Source organism: Capra hircus, chromosome 1 (assembly GCF_001704415.2).
Source record: "Capra hircus breed San Clemente chromosome 1, ASM170441v1, whole genome shotgun sequence".
Lineage (NCBI taxonomy): Eukaryota > Metazoa > Chordata > Mammalia > Artiodactyla > Bovidae > Capra > Capra hircus.
Window position 1 is genome coordinate 50,044,390 of NC_030808.1, and position 23,955 is coordinate 50,068,344.

Here is a 23,955-nt window from a genome sequence, read left to right on the forward strand (position 1 = left end):
TAATGCAAACATAAAAAATAGAAAAATAAGTATCAGATTAGTGTTTAATGAAGAAAAAGTTACAAAGATTTAAAAGGTCAACCTAGAAATAAGCAAATGCATTTTGTAGAGATAAAGTAATAAAAACAAGAAAAGTCATATGAGAAAAGTCCAGTGAGAAAGTCATATGAAAAATACTGGTGGGAATTGGAAAAATAGCAGGTGAACTTACTATGAGGATAAAAATAATAATTCCATTCTTCATTGTCAAGGAGAAGGATTGATTCTGGCCCACTAGGTGATATGTTATTTTTCTTGTCCTAGGCTTGTGCTGATCCAGCCATAATTTTTTTATTTGTTCCCTCCTCAATCACATGGTGAATCTATTATTTTACAACTACTAATACCTCTGTCCCACCCCTATCCCAGGGACTCCACGATATCTCTAATCATGAAGCTCTTTCCTGTCCTCAAGGCTTTTACAATGCAGTTGAGAAGAAAGCAAATATAGAGCAATAGAGGACTAGAGGACATGGTGTGTATAATATGTCTCAGAAAACAATGCAAGTACATGCTTGCTTTAGTGGAGTTGGACTGAGAATCCAGAAGAGAGTAGTGTGGATTGTCTCTTATGTTTGAAGAAATTAAATAGCAGTGGTTACCCTCATCACTAGTCACTGACAAAGAACCCATCCTCTGTATTTAACTCAATAAAATTGAGAAAGAGAGTCTGGTTTTCCCATGAGAAAACCATATATACATATGCACGTATGTATCATGGTTTAAAATAAAAGAATTCACCGTTATAGTGGAGGAGAATGAGTTTTGTTTTTTAGTCGACAAGTCATGTCCAACCTTTTTGCAGACTGTCGTCCCCCAGGCTCCTCTGTCCTTGAGATTGCCCAGGCAAGAATATAGGCAAGAATACTGGAGTGGGTTGCCATTTCCTTCTCCAGGGGATCGTCCTGATCCAGGGATTGAACCCACATCTCCTGCATTCCAGGCAGATTCTTTACTGCTGAGCCACCAGGGAAGCCCAAAACATAGGACAGTAACCACCCAACTTAGGGCACAAACCCATCACCCTGGGATTAAGAGTCCCATGCTGTACTAACTGAGGATGTAGTTTACAAATAGAATTAAACTCATAAGTTTATTAGGAGAAAACTGGTGATGAGTTAATCTCTAATTGATTATTTTGAGATAGGTACTATCATGCCAAAATATAAACTAACTTGAGCATCTATTGAAAAAGAAGAGCTTAGTTAGTTTAATTATTAAAATTAATAATAGAAACATAAAGAGAAATCCAAGTATGGATTCACTATTCTTTTTCCTCTCTGATGTAGTTATAAACCTGAAATGGTCTCATCTATGAACTTACATATACCCTTGCATGCCAGATAATGCCACAGAGCACCACACCTATTTTGTTTCATTCAGTGTTACTCTTTCCTATGTTTTTAATTCATTTCCATTTCTAAAGCCATTTTCCTTTTCTTTTTCCAGACAGAGGAATCTCCATATATCAATGGCAGGTATTATAGTAAAATTATCATTTCCCCTGAAGAGAATGTTACATTAACTTGCACAGCAGAAAACCAGCTGGAGAGAACAGTAAACTCCTTGAATGTCTCTGCTAGTGAGTATTTCATTTCTGGCATTAAAAAAAGTAAGAAAATTTGAAGTTATTCTTCATTAGTTTAAAATCTTCAATTCCATCTTCCTGTACTGCATTATGGTAAGTTTTATTTATTTTGCATTTGGTATCATCATCATAAGGTTCTTTTTTTTTTTTCCTGGTGTCCATTCTTTACAATCCTTGTCTTGACGGTTAAATCATCTCATGTTTTATGGATCAGAGACTTTATCTTGTACAGGAATATTTCCAAGATCAACAGAGGATAAGGACTGTGTTGCTCTTATTGAATCCATGTTTTGTGTTCACAGTACAGATGATTCAAAGATTACCTGAAAACATTTCTCTAACAGTTTTAATTTTAGTAAATTTTTAATTCCCTTTAATCTATTATTTTGCATTTCAATTCTTTGTGGTATTTATCCTCTTCTTATTTTGCAAAGGAATGCCACATGCTTAAAGTCATTCAGCAAATTGGTAGTAAAACTGATATCAGGAATCCAAAAATCTAGTTTCAAAAATTGATGCATTTGAATATCATATTTGAATCATAGGTTAAATATCAAACAAATGAGATAATCTCAGAGAAAGTGAAAAAAATCTGTCAATGCTGAAATCAAGGTAATGGATACATACCAAGAGCTGTTTCTTTATTTAAGTTGAAGTTATCTCTCATCTTCAATTCTATATTTCTTTATTTTGCTGTGTTAGTCTTAAATCAGGGCTGGCCTAGACTGAGACTCAGATCTGGACAGGATACCAACTGACTCTCCAAACTTTCATTCTTCAGTCAGTTGGAATCCTCTATGTGATTTTAGCAAGATAGAGATATACTGCCTAGGAATTAGCTGAAGCTAGGAGAAAATAATTTTCTAAAGATAATGGCCCTTAACAGAATATGACTGGAATATAAAAGCCTTTTGGATTGACAGGAGAAAAGAACCAAATGAATTTAACTCTAAAACAGGTGCATTGACTTCTCTGAATTCAATTCAGTGAGTATTGATTTGTCCTACCTAAAAGAGAAGTTATCCTTTCTTCCTGAACACAAGTCTCTCTTTTTAATTCTAACCCATTGAATAGTGGCTTTATAGACCTTGCAGTGGTTTGATCAACATTTAATACCATCATTTTCAAAGTCAATGAGCACCTCCTAAAATTCCAATATAGTAGGTATGAGGAGGGGTCTAGGAATCTGCATTTTAACAATCACTGAAAATTCTGATGCAAGCCCATGTTCATAGAAAAATATTTATTTAGTCTAATATTAAATGATAATCCACCACAGTGACAATCCTTTAAATGGGCCAAGATGATAGTGCTATTAGTTATTTGGAGGGCTTTTACAAGCATCACATATATTGCACCTTCACCTCTGAGATGTCCCCAGTTTTAACCACCATTCCTACCACTTTGAAAATGTCTCTAAGTGGCAAATTTCTGACACTAGAGTATGAAAATAAATTCTCCTCCACTGAGGCAGGAAAATTGAAGTTGAGAAACACTACACTGTAGATTCCATGCACTGCAACTTGTTTCTCCTAAAAAAAGAAATCCTATTAAAAGGTGGTAGATAGTGGGAAAGTTAATATGGATTTCAGATTAATACTATAGCTCGTCAGTTGTGAAGTTTTCTGTGGTAGATCAATACCTTTGCAGTTTTAACTACTGTCTTTAATAGAAGATGAATTTCTTTGTACTGAAGTTCATGCTTTATTAAATGTAAATTTTTCTACCCTCAGCTGTAGAATAGATATTTTATTTTTGAGTATTATTACATCATACTATAATGGTAAAGGTGACTTTCATATATCAACAAATTTTGTTTTTAATTTCATATTAACATTTTTCATTTCAGTAAGTATTCCAGAACACGATGAGGCAGACGAGATAAGTGGTAGGTACTATGCTGCCGGCTCTTCTTCCTTGACTATCTGCTCAAGATTTATGAAGTGTCATTGCATAAGTAATTTTCCTAGCTGCCACATTTTGATTTGAATTAAAACAGCAAATGAGACAAGATAGTAAGAATGCTAAAATTTTAATCCTTTAGAAGCACAAGTTTGCATGTTACTCTTGGTAGTGAGCCTTGGTCATTTTTAATCAGAAATAATAACTAGATTGACTTCTTTTCAGAAATGCTTGGCATTGTCTGTAATTGCATGGGCTTCTCTTCTTTGTTGTAGATGAAAACAAAGAAAAGGTTAATGACCAGGCAAAACTAATTGTGGGAATTGTTGTTGGTCTCCTCCTCGCTGCCCTAGTTGCTGGTGTCGTCTATTGGCTATACATGAAGAAATCAAAGTAAGTTGAAGAAAAAAGATCTTCATTGTTCATTGACTTTCACAGGGAGAAATTCAATGTGTTCATTATGTTTATTTCAGCTGAGCATGTAAATTTCTCTAAGAGGAAAGACATATTGCCCAAAGTCAGGCTGACGATGTTTTGTCTTCAGCTCACCATGGCTACATTACCAACACTGGGGACATGACTTGGAGTGATGTCACATGTGTCCCCTTATTTTTCTCAGTCAATAGTCCGAATTGAATTATCTTATTTTTCTCAATGCATAGGTAGATTTTTAAAAAGCACATAGTCCCTAGGAGTCAGCCATTCTGAACTGTTTGACGGAGGTTTGTGGACATTAATTAAAAGTGGTTAGTATATCCCATGGGAACATCAGGTGTCTTTATAGTGACAGGCCAGCAGCAAAATTGTTGGTGAGGTCAAGCCGCCTTGCTGTCACTACTCCTCTTAGATTCTAGTTAGGTCACTTTGTTTCATAGGAGGATCTAATTCAGGGAAAAAGTCATCATTATGTTGTGTTGAACTTGAAAAAAAAATGATTAAAGTAATTAAATTACTTTAAAAGTGACTAAATGGTGTTTAGATTAAAGATTATTAGAATGATATAATAATCCATATAGAGTCAACCTCACAAATCATCTAATAGTGTTTTATACTGAAAATCCAATAAACACTTGTTGTTCAGTCAGCAAATGTGTCCAACTCTTTGGACCACATGGACCACAGCATGCTAGGCTTCCCTGTCCTTCACTGTCTCCTGGAGTTTGCTCAAACTCAGGTCCATTGAGTCAGCAATGCCATTCAATCATCTCATCCTCTGTCATGCTTCTCCTGCCCTTAATCTTTCCAAGCATCAGGTTCTTTTCCAGTGAGTTGGCTCTTTGCATCAGGTGGCCCAGTTGGAGCTTTAGCTTCAGCATCAGTCCTTTCAGTGAATGTTCAGGGTTGATGTACTTTAGGATTGACCAGTTTAATCTCCTTGCAGTCCAAGGGACTCTCAAGAGTCTTCTCCAACACCATAGTTCAAAAGCATCAGTTCTTCAGCACTCAACCTTCTTTATGATCCAACTCTCCCATCTGTACATGACTATTGGAAAAGCCATGGCTTTGACTATACAGACATTTGTTGGCAAAGTGATATCTCTGCTTTTTAATATGCTGTGTAGTTTTGTCATAGCTTTGCTTCCAAGGATCCATCATCTTTTAATTTCATGGTTGCAATCACATCCATAGTGATTTTGGAATCCAAGAAAATAAAATCTGTCACTGTTTCCACTTTTCCCCCTTCTATTTGCCATGGGGTGATGGGACCAGAGGCCATGATCTTAGTTTTCTGAATGTTGAGTTTTAAGCACGCTTTTTTACTCCTTCTTTCACCCTTAACAGTGAAGATTCTTAACATACACATGTACCTTGTACTCCTCATTGCCCCAGCTCTGACCCTAGATTCAGATGTAATTGGGCAAAGATAGGGTTCTTGCATTGCATTTTATAAAAATTCCATTAGTGATTCTGTGGCATACCTTTTGTTTCAATCATGAGTTTCAAACCCCTGTATCTTATAAATGAGGAAATTGAATTTTACAAGGGAATGTGTGTAGCTTGTGGCAACTTTGGACTTTATTTTGTATTTTCTTGATGTTTTGATATAACCCCTATCAACAACTCAGGTTGAGTTAACTTAAAATCAAAAGAAAAAACAGACTGAATCAGATCCATGATTCTACTCTTTACAGATACAAATTTCAGTAAAGTAATATTTGAACGGATCTGCCATCAAAGGAACATAGTACCTTAGTATTTTTATTTTTTTTTTAATTTTTATTTTTACTTTATTTTACTTTACAATACTGTATTGGTTTTGCCATACATTGACATGAATCCACCATGGGTGTACATGAGTTCCAATCCTGATCCCCATTTTTAAACTCACATAATATGAGTATGGATTGAGTTCTGCCTTGTTCTCACAGTCCATCTTTGAAGTAGATAATCTTATTATACATATTTCACTTTGGAAAAAAACTAAGCCAGAGAGTGGTTATAAGGCTTGCTTAAGATCACATACTTGTTAGGGACAGAATTATATTTTATTTAAGGCAGTAGTGTTTTAGAATCTCTGTGTTTAATTCCTAAGTCTTATTTTTTCTCATTATGCCTTACTTTTTCTCTCTTCAGAGAGGCAGGAACACATTCCTATTGTATACTGTAGTTGATATGCATGTCCACTCTCCCACTAGGGCAGAGCCACTGCTAGTCGTGGCACTTCAGTCCTCAGTCTTGAACAGTCCACACTATCACTTGATAACAAATGTGGGGTTTTTTCTCAGTGAACATTTTACCTACAAACTCTTCATTGTTGCTTTGTACCCATGGTTTCTGTGGAAAGTTTAGAAGACTGTCTGTACCATGTAGAAGAAAGGAAATGCAGTTTCCCAAAGGCAGTATCTATCTTATTAGAAATTCTCCTTCTATGTGTCTAAGTTTCCCGACTATCAAAATCTTATCCTTCCTTTATAATCTACAATGAGGTGCTCACAAATCTAACAACTTGGCCTCTAAAGTATTTTGGTTTTATTTATTTAGGGCACTTCAAATTAATTTTACTTCTTAAAGAATAAAAATAAAATTTCTCTGTATCCTGAAATTACACTGAAAAATAAACAGCAGTCTTGTACATTATGATCAAATGAATGTGAAATTCATGGTGCTCTCCAGTGTCCTTAATCATCCTACTCTGATTGCCAATATTTCATCATATACTCTTTGTCTTTCTATGCATAGAAAAAAATACTGTGTATGGAGGACAGGGAGGTTGTTGTGTTTTAAGTTACGTCATTGGATATTACCATATGGTAACCCAGAATTAAAATCATGGGTAAATAAATGCTGGACATTTAGCTTCATAGTTCTTTAGTTTAAGGACTAAGACTGCATGCATTTCTTTTGAAGTACTTCATTTAATTAAGTACTTATTTTACCATCTGACTTGAACATTTGTCTAAATAACTATTATTAATTGAAAAGTGCACCAACTTTGCTAGAGTCAGTATTATTGGTAATCAAAATAATAAATTGCAATTTTTACCCCAAGCATCAAAGTGTTTTTGTTAAGACTTTGCAGAACTCTTCAGATTTGCTAGGTGCTTCACATTTGTGCTCACTCAGTCGTGTCTGACTCTTTGCGACCCCATGGGCTGTAGCCTGCCAGGCTCCGCTATCCTTGGGATTTTCCAGGCAAGAATACTGGAGTGGGTGCCATTTCCTTCTCCTAGAAAGTGCTTCACATTCCTGACTAGCTGTTCCTTTTACTGCCCTCTGAGATAAGCAAGCATTTTTGCTATATGAGTTATTGTTAATACTTATGCCCAGAGTAAGTGCAGATTCATAATAAGAGCTTTCAGGTTAAGAATTCTTAAATCTATTTTGGGGTCCACTATACTCCCTTTCTTCCTTTTCTTCTAGGTAACTTCACCTTTACAAATCAATATGAGTTTCATTTCTATGTTTAGCTTAATTCATCACCATTTTATATGGATATGAGAGAATTTAATAATAAATATATGGTTCAGACTTTTTTCTCAGATACCTAAAGAAATATACCCCTGTGTTTACCCTCCTGTGAAATGATACCATCAACAATCTTAGTGAGTCACACATTATTGCAAACAACTTGTAGCAACAATTAAATTAGTTCTTTGCATTGGCAATTTAACATCAGTGGAGAGACAAATGAGAGAAACAATCTTTTATGCCCAAGTAGAATTTGAGTACAACATACCTAGTGACTAAGCAAAAACCAGGAACTCCCCATTCCATTCATGTGAGATACGTATTTTTATACCTATTTTAAATAGGGAAAACTGCAGTAGGAAATGCTTAGCAGTTGTGCTTGACGTTGTGATATGGTATGTTCATTGCAGAATAAGGACTCGTGCTTCCTCTAATGTTTTGATCCATATAACTTCTCACTGGAAATTTTTTATTGAGATATTTTGATAGTGAGAATGGATGACTCATCATTTCCTATGCATGCAGGGTATTAACTGTCATTTCCAGGCAAAAGGTATTAACTGACTAAACCCAGTTTACATCTAGTTGTTTAACAGTTGAAAAAAGTGAAAATATTGGTCATTCAGTCATGTCCAACTCTTTGCAACCCCATGAACTGTAGCCCATCAGGCTTCTCTGTCCATGGAATTCTCCAGGCAAGAATACTGGAGTGAGTAGTCATTCCCTTCTCGAAGGGATCTTCCTGACCCAGGGATCAAACTCCAGTCTCCTACACTGCAGGCAGATTCTTTACCATCTGAGCCATGTTTAATAGGAAACATGGAAACATAAAGACCTAGACCTAGAGATAATTCAATGACTTTTAAAATTATTTACTCCATTTCACTCCATCATGTTCTCTGAACATTGTTTTTAATATCTGGAGTAAGTTAAATGTTACTTTTTGAGTTTTAAATTCTCTCCTACACTTTTAATAGTACAAGAACTACTGAAAAATTGAAAGAGTCAGAGATAAATGAAAAAATGTAAGGCAGCATGATGTAGCCACAAGCTTACTCAGAAGTATGTTAAAACCATAATTTCCTGATTGGCTACATTTAAGAGACACTTAGCCACCATACTTCTTATCACTAAACTGAAAGTAAGCAACAACCAAACATTTATAATCTCAAAATACATGTTATATGGATCTTGGAAATTTACCAAGATTTATCTTTTACAACTGTGGAACTCATGACTATTTTCATGAAGTTTTTTTACAATATGAGGACAATATGGAAGTCTAAAATTGACAAATATCCTTTGTCAGTTCTGCCTTATATAATGCTTTACTATTCTCCTACTGTCTTAGGGAAAAAAAAACAGACAGTCATAAATTGGCAAAAGACTAAAGAAGACTAGTCTTTAACCTCAAAACACTAAGAAATATGGTTATATGCCTTTCTAAAACTCTCCTCATTAGTATCTCTTAGTATATGGAAGAGGATCTTTCAAGAAACTTAATTTTAACTGAATTCTATTTTCAATCAATATTCTCTCTAAAATCAATGTTCCCATAAGGAAAGATTGACTCCCCGCTGAATGACTTGAAAATACAGGGCTGAAGGACCATTTATGGCACATTTTGAGTGACTTTTCTAGTGTATTACTACATAACTGAAATCCTCAAAATTTAATGAGGTAAGTTTAATTAAACATATTTCATAGTCTCTAAGGCTCAGTGAATATTACCTGCCTAAGTTAATGCATGTGGTATCTTATTCCATATCCCATATAAACTTTCAAATATATTTTGCTGCCTCACAAGGACTTCTTTGGAATTAAAACTTCATCTCTGACTTTAATTGCCTGCTGACATTTTATGTAGTGCTAGGGGTTGGCGGATGTGTTTTCAAGTGCAGAGCTGATGTGGCCTCTTGCCTTGTATTAGACGTCAAGCTAATCCAAGCTTTGGTTTCTTTTTCCTTCACTACCCCATAGCCTGGCAGGCAGCCAAAAGAGGAAGAAAAGACAATGCCCCATTATTCTATCAAAGCATAAGTAATAAAAGAGACTAAAGAGAAAATAAGATAATGTGGGAATGCTGGAGTCCCCATTCAGTCAGTCACAAGATGATGGCCCCCAAAAGGGCAGAACTGTCCATGGTCCTGCTGTCTTCTACTACATGTCAACTGAAACATTACCAGTGGAAAGAGATAGCATCAAAATTTCCATTTTTATCTCTCTTTGTGTGCTTAGTCCCTCAGTCCTGTCTGTCTCTTTGCAGCCCCATGGACTGTAGCCCACCAAGCTCCTCTGTCCCTGGGATTTCCCAAATAAGAATACTGGAATGAGTTGCCATTTCCTTCTCCAGGGGATCTTTCTAACCCAGGGATCAAAACTGCATCTCCTGCATTGGCAGGTGAATTCTTTACCACTGAGCCACCAGGGAAGCCTGTCTATATACATGCATTTCACTTCAGTTCAGTTCAATTCAGTCACTCAGTCGTGTCCGACTCTGTGACCCCATGAACCGCAGCACGCCAGGCCTCCCTGTCCATCACCAACTCCCAGAGTCCACCCAAACCCATATCCATCGAGTCGGTGATGCCATCCAGCCATGTCATCCTCTGTCGTCCCCTTCTCCTCCTGCCCTCAATCTTTCCCAGCATTAGGGTCTTTTCAAATGAGTCAGCTCTTCGCATGAGGTGGCCAAAGTATTGGAGTTTCATCTTCAACATCAGTCCTTCCAATGAACACCCAGGACTGATCTCCTTTAGGACGGAATGGTTGGATCTCCTTGCAGTCCAAGGGACTCTCAAGAGTCTTCTCCAACACCACAGTTCAAAACCATTACTACTGTGGCGCTCAGCTTTCTTTATAGTCCAACTGTCACATCCATACATGACCACTGGAAAAACCATAGCCTTGACTGGACGGACCTTGTTGGCAAAGTAATGTCTCTGCTTTTTAATATGCTGTCTAGATTGGTCATAACTTTCCTTCCAAGGAGTAAGCGTCTTTTAGCATTTCACTTAATTTGTTTAATTTCATGTGTTTTTTTTAATCATTGTTTCAAAGGTAAAGGGAAGTCCTATTCCTCAAGTTTCTGCTTCTGCCCATACTGTTACCACATTACCCACCTAAAGGAAACACCTAAATTATCCACCTAAAGGAAATGCCTAAATCACCCACCTAAAGGAAATGCTTTGAACCATGATGCTGAATACATGCCAGTGGCATCCTGCTTTCATGCACATTCACTGTTGTTACATTTATTTTGATCCACTGATCCACTAACATAATGGTGGTTCCCATATTTGCTATTGCCCAAATGAAAGGCTATCTTCTATTTTTCACTGTGGATATTAGGATTTCCTGTTTTCGTAGAGAGTTTCTTTGGAGAGTCATTTGAAGAAATGCTAAGGATATCAAATCAAAACTTTTAAGTCCAACTATTCATTTTTCTTTCTTTCCTTCCTCAAACCCCAAAACTGCTGACAAATGTCCTTCTGAGATATGGGGCTTAGAAACCTCCTCTCCTTCTCTAACTCTTTATTAAGGTTAGCCCAGGGGAAGCTTACTTTGCTGAGAGCTGTGACCAAGCAATAGAGAAAAATAACTGTTCTCATGGTTATGACCCTGATTACCTGCACAGGTATCAATGGCAGGTTTGCTGAGAGTGGCAATTCCACACTGCCTGGGTCCCAGTTGTAAATACCTGTGATCCTGGTGCCCTTCTGCGCTGTGTTCCAGGCAAGCTATAAAGTAGAAATCATAGAAAATGCCCTTTTAACCTGGGAAGTATTAATAATTCCTCATGTTGCCTCTCAGTTTTCAAATTTTGTTATACATATGCGTACATTTGGAAAACCTTAAGTCCTATGAACTCTTTCATGTATGAGTTATTATACATGGCTATTGTTTTTATTTTCCAAATGTGCAACTCTGTTTCAGCACTTTATGTATCCTTTCAAATGACACCACATTCCAAGATTATGATATATTGGCTATGTCTGCCATTCCTACCCCCTTCACTTTTCCTACCTCCTTTATCCCCTTTTAAATTTATGTTAGTTGAACTATAGTTGATGTCTAACATTGAATAAATTTAAAGTGTACCACGTGTTGATTTGATACATTTATATACTGCAGTGTGATTTCCACTGTAGCATTAGTAACATCTCTATCCCATCTCTTAGTAACTCTAAAGCAAAGGCACATTTAGAAGACACTGCTAGATTTAGTTCCCTACCTCCTTTCAAGGAGACCTGGAAACAAATTTATAGTACTGGAGAAAATCTCACAAAAAAAGTTAAAGAATCTTCTAAAATGTTACTTAAAAGCAACTTGAATGCTTAACAGCACTGCACTTACAGAAATAACACAGAAGAGTAGCTGAGACTGAGGATTGAACTCTCTGGCCACTCAGAAGCTACGTGGCTGGGCAACAACCTAGGACTCACCATTGTTTTGTGAGTCCCTGTCACTTCCTGGGGACTTTCACATATACTCTACATTTATTCTCACACCAGCCCTGGGAGCAGACCCTACTGTCCCCCATTTACAGAAGAGAAAACATCTTAAGAGGAGGGACTTGTCTAAGGACTCACAGCTCAGATTTGGCCCATGAGGATGAGAACCCAGGTTTACTAACCCCAGAGTTAAGACTCTTCTCTCCACTTTACTGATTAGAGGGTCACCTCCAGAGCTTCTTCCAATATTAATTTGTTATTCTATTACTTAAATTGTATCTCATTTTAAAATTATAGGAAAAAAAAAATAAAAATAAAATTATAGGAAAGCTGACTGATACATAACTCTTCAGACAAGTAACTGTATTAATTTGTATTTTAACCGAAATGCTCATTCTTTATAAATGCCTTAACCTCCTTCCTTAAATCAATCAACTTAGAAAAAAATATTGACTGAAAATATTGCTCAAAAGAATGGTTTAAATAAAGTTTTGTTCTCTTCCGGTAGTAGATAGATTTCTAACCTGTGTAATGCTTTCAAACCTCTATAATTTCCATAAATTAATGACACATCCATAAAATTATATTTATTTTTACCACATCGATCTCAAAACTGAGCCCAAAAGTAATCAGAGTAAGTTCTAGAGTTTTTTCCCAGTTAGAGAGAGCAGACTCTCAGTAACAAAAATGGAGAAATTCATAAAAACTTCAAGTAAATCTTACATACGTGCACTCAGTGAATACCTCCCTCCCCCAGCAGCAACACTATTTTATTTCTATTTAATACATTTCACAGTGGTTAACACTCAGTATATTTGTATAACTGTGTAACTTGGCCCGTAGATACTGGAGCCAGACTACTGGAGTTTGAATCCTGGCTTTGCTGTTTGCTAGCTGTGTAACCACAAGCAAGTTTATTAGTGTACTTCAATGTAAAACAGAGGTATCCTAAAGCTAAAATAATTTAATATCTGTAAAGCATTTAGAACAGGGCCTTGGGACATACTGAGGCATAATAGGAGTTTTAGCAGTTATTTTTTTGGATAGTGGGATTAAGAAAAGATGGGAAACTTTTTTCCTTTTTTTAATTTTAAAAATAATCAGTTTGAATTTGCTCAACTCTTCTACAAACATATTCTACAAATATGTTTCATGTTACTCTTAACAAACTCTTTTTCATAATACCAAACTGTAAGCAGTGATTCTTAGCCTGATTTTACCTGACCAATATGCTGAAAAATATTATGTTTTGCCCTAAAAACCACAACTTCCTTAGAATTTTAGTCACTCCCTTCCTCTCAAGACCCCCTTCTATTTGATAGAATTTTTTGAAATCACAGAAATTACCCTTCATCCCTACACAAATACTAAATCCACCTAGAAGGTAAGTAGAACTGGAAGTGGGAATGGTATTCAGTTTCTCATTGTACTTTTTGCCTGATTCTTGCAACTCTTGGCCATGAGTATAATGCTTTAGTTTTTCTCTATATAATATTTTTATATTAAGGTAAAATATGTTTTGATAAATGTATACACCATTGTAGCCATTATTCCAATCATGATATAGAGCACCCCATCACCCCTTTGGAATTCCTTCCTATCCAGCCCTGTCATCCTTTTTCCCTTAGGCAATCACTATGCTGATTGCTCTCAAAAGTATTCTCTCTATTTTACCTATCTGTAAAAAAGCTGCTGAGTGTGTATTGACTTTATATTGTTGTTGTTCAGTCACTAAGTTATGTTTGACTCTTTGAGACCCCGTGGACTACAGCATGCCAGACTTTCTTGTCCTTCACTATCTCCCAGAGTTTGCTCAAACTCATGTCCATTGTGTTGATGATGCCATCCAAACATCTCATCCTCTTTCGTCCCCTTCTCCTCCTGCCATCCATCTTTCTCATCATCATGGTTTTTTTCAGTAAATTGGCTCTTTGCATCAGGTGGCCAAAGTATTGGAGCTTCAGCTTCAGCATCAGTCCTTGCAGTGAATATTCAGTGTTGATTTCCTTTAGGATTGACTGGTTGATCTCCTTGCAGTCCAAGGGACTCTCAAGAGTCTTCTCTGGCACCACAGTTTGAAAGCATCAGTTCTTCGGTGCTCAGCCTTCTTTATAGTCCAACTCTCACTTCCATACATGACTACTGGAAAACCACAGCTTTGACTTTAATGTACCTTTGTCGGCAAAGTGACTTCTCTGCTTTTTAATGCACTATCTAGGTTTGTCATAATTTTCCTTCAAGGAGCAAGCATCTTTTAATTTCATGGCTGCAGTCACTGTCTGCAATGATTTTGGAGCCCCAAAAAAGAAAATCTGTCACTGCCTCCACTTTTTTTCCATCTATATGCCATGCAGTGATGGGACCAGGTGCATGATCCTAATTTTTTGAATATTGAGTTTTAAGCCAGCTTTTTCACTCTTTTTTTCACCCTTGTCAAGAGGCTCTTTAGTTTAGACATGATATTGGTGAACACTAATATCATAAGGAACAGTAAAAGGAAATACATATGAAGTGTAATAAGGCCAGTTAGTTCAATTCAGTAAAAGAAATATCTTTTGGGTGCCTACCTTATTCAGACAAGAAGGTATAAATAAAACATGGTCCTTACTATCAAAGAGTTTAAATTCAAGTCAAGGAGACTAAAGAGATTGACCACATTTGAAAAGTCACAGGACAGATGCCTGCAGACTGGGGTGGAGACTCTCTGATGGGAAAAGCTAGATCTCTCTATGTTTAAGGTCTGGAGAAAGCGAGACATGTCAGAATCTCAATCAGAAGCTTGAGAAGGCCATGACTTAGGGATAGGGACAAACCAGATGTCGACTGAATCTTACTAAAACTGCAACTGAGCTTCAACCTAGCTCAAACCCTGACCGAATTGAAGTCATCCTATCTGCTCACCTTTCTGCTTAACAAAGTAAAGGGGGTACCTTATGTGATGGAAAATAACATTGTGTGTAGTCTCTTCTGTTATTTTGTATATGGTGTCATGCAAAATAAAAAGGACTAGATGTACAAAGAGTCAAGAAAATATAATCAATAATCAAGAGAAAAAGCAGACAAGCAGATCTGTGCATTATTTGGGTATTGTAGTTAACAGACAAGGATATTAATAAAACTATAAATAATATATTGAAAGTGAAAGAAAAGATGGCCAAAGGAGATGGAGTCAAAAATCCAAATGAACTTTAAAATATTTTTTTAAATATAATATTAAATATGATATAATTCTCCTGTATTGTAGTCAGACTCTTTGCCATCTGAGCCACTGTGTAAGCCACCATATTACGTTATATAATATTAAAATATATACTAAAATCAGTCTGAAAATATATAAAAATAGGTTAGGGTTTGGGTTATTAAAATTATGTCTCTGGTAGATAAGTGTAGAAGTAGATTGGCCACAGCAGAACACAAGAGAAGCAAACTAGAATACAGATCAATAGAACACATAGAGGTTGAAGCACAGAGAGGAAAAGAATAGATAGGATGCTTGAGAGAATAAGAGACACGTGGGACATATATAAAGGTCTAACTTATGTATTAACATAAGTGCAATCCCAGAAAGAATAAAGAGCAAGAATGTCCATCATCAATGAAATAAATCAGCCCAATAACAAGCTATACAGTAATGAGAATAAACAACCTACAACCACTTGCAACATTATATGTGAATATCACAAACATAAAGTTGAGTTTAAATAAAAGGCAGATAGAAATGAATACATGTGGTACGATTCCATTTATAACAAATTATAAAAACAGATAAAATCATTCTGTGAGAAATCTGGATTGTGATAACCTTTGGGGAGGTAGCAGTGACTGGAAGGGAGTATATCGGGGGACTTCTGCATCTGCAGCCGTTCTGTTTCTTAAGCTAGTTGCCAGTTACCAGTTACATTCGTGCATCCATTTTTGAACATTCATTGTACACTTTTGATGGGTACATTATCTTCTATTGATTTTATTGAAGTAGCATGTGTGCGTGCTCATTTGCTCAGTCACATCCAACCCTTTGGGACCCTATGGACTATAGCTCGCCAGGCTCCTTTGTCCATGGGATTTTCCAGGCAAGAATACTAGAGTGGGTTGCCCCTTCCTCCTCCAGGGTATCTTCTGACTCAGGGATCAAACCCACATTTCCTGGGTCTCCTGCATTGGCAAGTGAATTCTTTACCACTTCAGTTCAGTTTAATCTCTCAGTTGTGTCTGACTCTTTGCGACCCCACGGACTGCAGCATGCCAGGCATCCCTGTCCATCACCACATAGTCACCTGGAAAACTCCACTATTGAGGTTACTAAGATTTTATTTGTTACTAGTTAAGTAACTAATTAAGCTTCCCAGGTGGTTCAATGGTAAAGAATCCACCTGCCAATGCAGGAGATATGGGTTCGATGCCTTGGTCAGGAAGATCCCATGGAAAAGGAAGTGGCAACCCACTCCAGTATGCCTGCTGGGACCCTATAGACAAAGGACCCTGGTGAGATATAGTTCGTGGGGTTGCAAAGAGTCAGATGTGACTGAGCACACACACACAAAGTGACTAATTAGAAAAAGAGAGTTCAGTTCAGTCATTCAGTCGTGTGCCAACTCTTTGCGACTCCATGAATTGCAGCACACCAGGCCTCCCTGTCCATCACCAACTCCCGGAGTTCACCCAGACTCATGTACATCGAGTCGGTGATGCGATCCAGCCGTCTTATCCTCTGTCGTCCCCTTTTCCTCCTGCCTCCAATCCCTCCCAGCATCAGAGTCTTTTCCAATGAGTCAACTCTTCACATGAGGTGGCCAAAGTATTGGAGTTTCAGCTTTAGCATCAGTCCTTCCAAACAACACCCAGGACTGATCTCCTTTAGAATGGACTGGTTGGATCTCCTTGCAATCCAAGGGACTCTCAAGAGTCTTCTCCAACACCACAGTTTAAAAGCATCAATTCTTCGGCACTCAGCTTTCTTCACAGGCCAACTCTCACATTCATACATGACCACTGGAAAAACCATAGCCTTGACTAGACGAACCTTTGTTGGCAAAGTAATGTCTCTGCTTTTCAATATGCTGTCCTGGTTTGTCATAACTTTCCTTCCAAGGAGTAAGCATCTTTTAATTTCATGGCTGCAGTCACCATCTTCAGTGATTTTGGAGCCCAAAAAAATGAAGTCTGACACTGTTTCCACTGTTTCCTCATCTATTTCCCATGAAGTGATGGCACCAGATGCCATGATCTTTTTCTGAATGTTGAGTTTTAAGCCAACTTTTTCACTCTCCTCTTTCATTTTCATCAAGAGGCTTTTTAGTTCCTCTTCACTTTCTGCCATAAGGGTGGTGTCATCTGCATATCTGAGGTTGTTGGTATTTCTCCCAGCAATCTTGATTCCAGCTTCTGCTTCTTCCAGCCTAGCGTTTCTCATGATGTACTCTACATATAAGTTAAATAAGCAGGGTGACAATCTACAGCCTTGACGTACTCCTTTTCCTATTTGGAACCTGTCTATTGTTCCATGTCCAGTTCTAACTGTTGCTTCCTGACCTGCATATAGGTTTCTCAAGAGGCGGGTCAGGTGGTCTGGTATTCCCATCTCTCTCAGAATTTTCCACAGTTTATTGTGATCCACACAGTCAAAGGCTTTGGCATAGTCAATAAAGCAGAAATAGATGTTTTTTTGGAACTCTCTTGCTTTTTTTGATGATCCAGCAGATGTTGGCAATTTGATCTCTGGTGCCTCTGCCTTTTCTGAAACCAGCTTGAACATCTGGAAGTTCATGGTTCACGTATTGCTGAAGCCTGGCTTGGAGAATTTTGAGCATTACTTTACTAGTGTGTGAGATGAGTGCAATTGTGCGGTAGTTTGAGCATTGTTTGGCATTGCCTTTCTTTGGGATTAGAATGAAAACTCACCTTTTCCAAACAAAAAATCTGTGATATGTTTGCTGTTGCTGCTAAGTCACTTCAGTTGTGTCCGACTGTATGCAACCACATAGACAGCAGCCCACCAGGCTCCTCTGTCCCTGGGATTCTCCAGGCAAGAATACTGGAGTGGGTTGCCATTTCCTTCTCCAGTGCATGCATGCATGCTAAGTCACTTCAGTCATACCCAACTGTGTGACCATATGGACAGCAGACCACCAGGCTCCTCTGTCCACAGGATTCTCCAGGCAAGAATACTGGATATATATCCATCTACATTATATATATATGTATACATATAATGGTATATATACCTTTATATTATATATGTAAATTCATATCTATCTTGTCACATATTATAGGACTCAGTCATGTTGGCAGGATTTAAGGCTGATCTTCTGCTTACGAACAATTTAGAAGACTGTAGTTTAAGCTAAATTAAAATTTTTTAAATCACAAATTAAATTTAGGCTAAATATAATGAATGTCCCAATATGAATGAGCCATATGTCTTTTTCTCTCTTGGACATAAAGCATACACTCTTAAACACTATTAACACTATTAAGTTGTGATTCTTAGCAAATGAGTTACAGAATTATTTAAAGCATAGCAAATTCCCTAAAATTTTTCGCTTTTAGGGGAAAATGGCATTTTCTACCCCAGCTTCCTCAATCAAGAAACACATCTGGTGTTATATAATTTTTAAAAGTGTAAGTATTACTAGGAATCACTGACTCAATAGGCATGAGTTTGAGCAAACTCCGGGAGAAAGTGAAGGACAGGGAAGCCTGACGTTCTGCAGTCTATGGGATTGCAAAGAGTTAGACATGACTTAGCAACTGGACAACAATAACAATTACTAGGAATTATATAGCAACAATAATTTGAAATACCATCACTGTGGTTTCCCTGATGACTTCTATTTCTTTTAGCATATATTTAATGCAACCCTAGGTCCAAGGTAGTTTCAGTGGAATGTGTTCTATTACCAGTCAAGGCTCACAGATGTGGAATTGTACATCCTAAGGTCATATGTGTATTTGATGTAAAAACATTTGCTTTTCAAAGAGACATTAATGTGAACTCTAATATTAAAAATGTCGTTCAGTTGCTCAGTTGTGTCTGACTCTGCAACCCCATGGTCTGCATGGGACAGGCTTCCCTATTCTTCACCAACTCCCAGAGCTTGCCTAAACTCATGTCCATTGAGTCAGTGATGCCATCCAACCATCTTGTCCTCTGTTGTCCCCATCTCCTCCTGCCTTCAATATTTCTCAGCTTCAAGATCTTTTCCAATCTGTTGGCTCTTCACATTAGGTGGCCAAAGTATTAGAGCTTCAACTTCAGTCTCAGTCCTTCCAATGAATATTCAGGACTGTTTTCCTGTAGGATTGACTCATTTGATCTCTTTAGAGTCCAAGGGACTCTCAAGAGTCTTCTCCAACACCACAGTTTGAAAGCATCAGTTCTTTGGTGCTCAGCCTTCTTTATGGTCCAACTCTCATGTCCATACATGACTACTCGAAAAGCCATAGCTTTGACTACATGGAGCTCTGTCAGCAAAGTAAGGTGTCTGCTTTTTAATATGCTGTCTAGGTTTGTCATAGCTTTTCCTTCAAGGAGCTAGCATCTTTTAATTTTATGGCTGCAGTCACTGTCCACAGTGATTTTGGAGCCCAAGAAAATAAAGTCTGTCACTGTTTCCACTGTTTCCCCATCCATTTGTTATGAAGTGATGTGCCTGAATGCTGTGATCTTTGTGTTTTGAATGTTGAGTTTTAAACCAGTTTTTAAGAAAAGTTAAATATGTTTGTCAATGTGATAATGTGTATTTAATTCTCTTGTAGGACTGCATCAAAACATGTAAACAAGGACCTTGGTAATATGGAAGAAAACAAAAAGTTAGAAGAAAACAATCACAAAACAGAAGCCTAAGAGAGAAACTATTCCACTTGTCATCCAGGTGGGTAAGGCTGTGTGAGGTTTACAAAAATAATCCCCAGGAAAATATGAAACATTCTAGTGATGAAAGGGAAGGCCTTGACATTAACATGCATTATAATGGCAGCTTTAAAAACAGGAAGAGATTTTTTCCAAAGAAATCTTTGATTACTCAGAAAGGTATTCTCAGAAGAACGGAATTTCAAAGGACTCCCCGTCCTCAAGAAAATCATTATCCTCAGGATAGTTGAACTCAATTTAGAGATTTTTAACACTCAATGAGCATTTTCAGTCTAATGCCAAAAATCTTGCTGAGTGCAAAAAGCTTAATTTTATAAATTGATGTTTTGGTTAGGTAAGAGCCATTCTCATGTTTTACTTTAAAAAGCAATTATGAGAACAATTTTAAAATATAAAAATTTTAATCCAAGGGTTTAATATACTTAGAAGTATCAGTGTATTTATACAGCCATTTCTCAAATCATTCTAATGAAAAGACTAACAAATTTGTATGTGTGTACACACAACTTTTCCAAATAGTATATATATTATATGTATGTATCTATATATGCATATTTATTTGTGTATAATGCACATATTGATCTTATATATATATACATATATATTGCATATATCTATATATAATAGCTATATGAATATGATTTTAAAGACAGTCTCCAGGAGGTATGTTTCCATGGTATTGCCACTTGCAGGTTGAACATTTTATTTTTATTTATGTTCTCTCAAGCCAGTCCAACAGAGAAGTCATTTGGACAAATTATTTTTTATGTCCTTGAGAATAAGTGTTACCGTACTTTATTCATATATGTAAAAGTACCCAACAACCACATTGAAATTTGGTTGATTGTTAAGTAAACCACAAGGTAAACAGTTTGAGTAGGTCACCTAAGTTTATCCCATAAAGGAGATGAGAACAAGGGAAGGAATTGAAATTAGAAGGATGCACACAGGAAAGAAAAAATAAAATGACTGAAATAAGACATTTTTAAAATCTGAAAACCAGAATTTCAAAATAATAAGGTGAAAGGAGTAAAAACTGAATTCCTTCCCCATCCTGCTTTCCACTGGAGGCCAAGCATACAGCATTCCCACCTGATTTTTATTTCTGCTTCTCTAGGATTCATTCCTCAATCCTTTATAAACATAGAGTTTGCCTTCTGTTTTCTTCAAAATCAGATAAATTCTCAAAGGAAAATTGAGCTTAAATACAAAGCCTACAAAATGGGGTGTGATTTGAAGGGATAAATGAGATTTTTTTAACCTGAAGAGAAACAGAATGAAATATTTTCCTGGAAAACCTTATAATTTTCATAAGAATTAAGCAAGATTCCCCAAAATAAAGACTTTCAACAGTTCAAAAAAAATTATTGGTTGAAGAGCTGCAACAATACCTGGGATTACAGCTAGGTTCAGGGATGATAGAGTTTTATAAAAAGTTCTTGTGAAATATCACATTTAGTATAAAGTATATACTGATTGTGAAAAGTGATTGCTATGGTAACTTACCTGAATTGTGTTTTTTTTTAATAATTTCAGAAAAAAACTATATAGAACAATTGAAGCATGAACGTGGATTGTATTTAAGACATATACAAAGACACTGATAGCAATTCATGGTTCAAGTATTAAGCAGTTCATTCTACCAAGCTGTCACGGGATTTCAGAGAATTATCTCAAGTAAAACAATGAAATGAAATGACAAACAATAACAAATTTTGGCAGCCATGATGATAGGTCATATGTTGTGTTGGTTTGATTTTTTTCTGTAAATGTCTGCACTGAGAATTTCTTTTTGGTTTGCCTTTTATGTAAATTTTTTACGTAGCTATTTTTATACACTGTAAGCTTTGTTCTGGGAGTTGCTGTTAATCTGATGTATAATGTGATGTTTTTATTTCAATTGTTTATATGAATAATCTGAGCAGGTACCTTTCTGATTCTGATTGCTATCAGTAATGCCCCAAACTTTCTCACAAGCACCTAAATCCCAAAGGTGGAAGCTTGTGAAGATTGGGGACACACATTGCCCTAATCAAAAACTGATTTTTATCACTAGGGAGGAGGAGGCAGAGAGTCAGGTTGATAAGCACCAGATGAACTATTTCTGTGAATGTGCCGCCAGCTGACTCTCAGAAGCAATCACACACACATATGGACACACACATAATAATAAATAGTACTCCCAAACTGACGCTTTTTCTTGTTCTGAAAAAAAAAAAAAAACATCACACAGAACTTGGGTAGCATTTACCTTTAGAGACACCTGCTAGTAAATTATTTTCTGTCAAACAAAAAAAAAAAGTCAATGTATGAGACAGTTTGGAAAACTCATGGCTAACATTCCCATTTTCATAGGTTACAATGTAAATCACTGGAATTGAAAATTGGAGTTAAATCCTTTGGGTTATCCACTGCCTTAAAATTGTACCTATTTCCTTTAAAAAAAGATATCAGTCAGAATTGGAGATTTTTAACAGTGATCATTATCAAAGCTGTGTTATTTTCCACAGAATATAGAATATATATTTTTTTCGTGTGTGTTTTTGTTAACTACGCTACAGATATTGAATGCACCTTGAGATCATTTAGTGTTTTTAACTGGTACATAATTTATCAAGCAGTATGTTAAAGTGTAATAATAAAATGTCTATGTATCTTTAGTTACATTCAAATTTGTAACTTTATAAACATGTTTTATGCTGGAGGAACTCTATAGGGTGGTAGTATTAAATGAAAACTTTTTGAGGTAGACTGGATATGGGCCAATAGCTACTTGTGACTAGACTTTTAAACTTTGCTCTTTCAAGTAGAAGCCTGGTTTCTGGGAGAACATGGTATGGCCATTTTTGTCCCAGTATTTATATAACTTTATCAAAAAAAATGAACATCAGATTTCCAGGTATAGAACTGTGTTCTTTGGGAGGAAAGGAAAACTGGTGTTTGTTTTTAGATTGATGGAATAATTAATTAGGAAGGCAATGAAAAATAAAGGTTAAAGTCAGAAGAAGATTAAGAATAAATACATTGCCACTTTTGCATTATTTAGAAATACACATTGTTGTACATTTGTAAACCATTTGCTGTCTGAGCAATAGTGACTCAGTTTAATAAAAGCTTCCTATAGTGTATTGGTATGAATTAAATACATAAAATATCCTATTAGACAATGCTGTATAAAATATGATGGGAAAAAAGAAAATGTTATTTTTGCCTCTAAACGTTGATTTATTGAAGTTTTATTTGGCAGGACAAAAATTGAATCTTGGTCAATATTTAAACCAAAGTGAAAGGGGAAAAACCAAAGTTATTTGTTCTGCATGGCTATGCCATTCTGTTATCTCTGTAAATACTGTGATTTCTTTTTTTCTTTTATCTTAGAATTTTGTTAAAAAAAAATTCTAAAAATTTTAAACACCTCCTTTCCATAATAAACCATGAACACTAAAATTAAATTACTTTCATATAAATATTTTTTTTCTTTTGGTGTGAGAGATCAAAGGTTCAAAGTTTAACTCCTGAGATATATTTGCAGAAAGAAGCAATGTGACAATAGAAAGAGAGTTTTATACTACAATTATTTCTTGGCTTCTATGGTTAAGTCTGAAAACAGCTGTCAGAACCTGGAGAGCAGAACATGGGAAACTCTGAGCTATGGACTGAAAGCAGAAAGTTTGCCAGAGGGAAGAAAGAGACAACATTGTTATCAGTGGATCAGTGCCTGGATAAAAAGGAAAGCTTGTGTGTGTGCCGGCAGCCATCAGCACAGCAAGGCTTGGAAGAAAGATGATACACCAATTCTCAACTTTGAGGTTCCATCTTTCCAACTTAACTCTTTGACAACAGGAGACAGGTTTTGCCAGTTCAAGGTTCACTCCCTATCTGTGATTACAGGAATTGTATTTGGAAATGGATTAACATACCCATCTATACCTAAAATAATAAAACTGAAATATGTCTTCACGTCTCTCACAGCTGGTCTGCCTCTTGTCTAAACTAGGATGTTGATGCATAGAAAGTAGTTGTCTTTATTATAGAGTTGAAAACTCATTGTGAGTCCCCATCTCCCTGGAGAGGTAACGCAGCAAAATAAAATTGTCTCTGCCTTCCTATTATGTTAGGTGAGCCACTTCAGCTAGTCCTCCATTTCACAAGTGGTGATTTCTATAACGTGTGTCTCCATTTTCAACCATGGG

At 36.5% G+C, this 23,955-nt stretch overlaps 1 protein-coding gene across 2 annotated transcripts in view; it reads left to right on the forward strand.

Annotated features, from left to right (window-relative positions):
• The window catches only part of ALCAM (activated leukocyte cell adhesion molecule), a 233,618-nt gene extending 209,891 nt beyond the window's left edge, over positions 1 to 23,727 (forward strand). Inside the window, exons 12-16 of one of the 2 annotated variants that reach the window (XM_018061798.1) lie at positions 1,489 to 1,621; positions 3,477 to 3,515; positions 3,805 to 3,922; positions 19,648 to 19,763; positions 21,299 to 23,727. In XM_018061798.1, coding sequence (XP_017917287.1) covers positions 1,489 to 1,621; positions 3,477 to 3,515; positions 3,805 to 3,922; positions 19,648 to 19,735 — 378 coding nt within the window. In that variant the 3' untranslated portion in view covers positions 19,736 to 19,763; positions 21,299 to 23,727. The remainder of the gene's footprint in view (positions 1 to 1,488; positions 1,622 to 3,476; positions 3,516 to 3,804; positions 3,923 to 19,647; positions 19,764 to 21,298) is intronic. The other variant, XM_018061867.1, reaches the window with a different exon arrangement.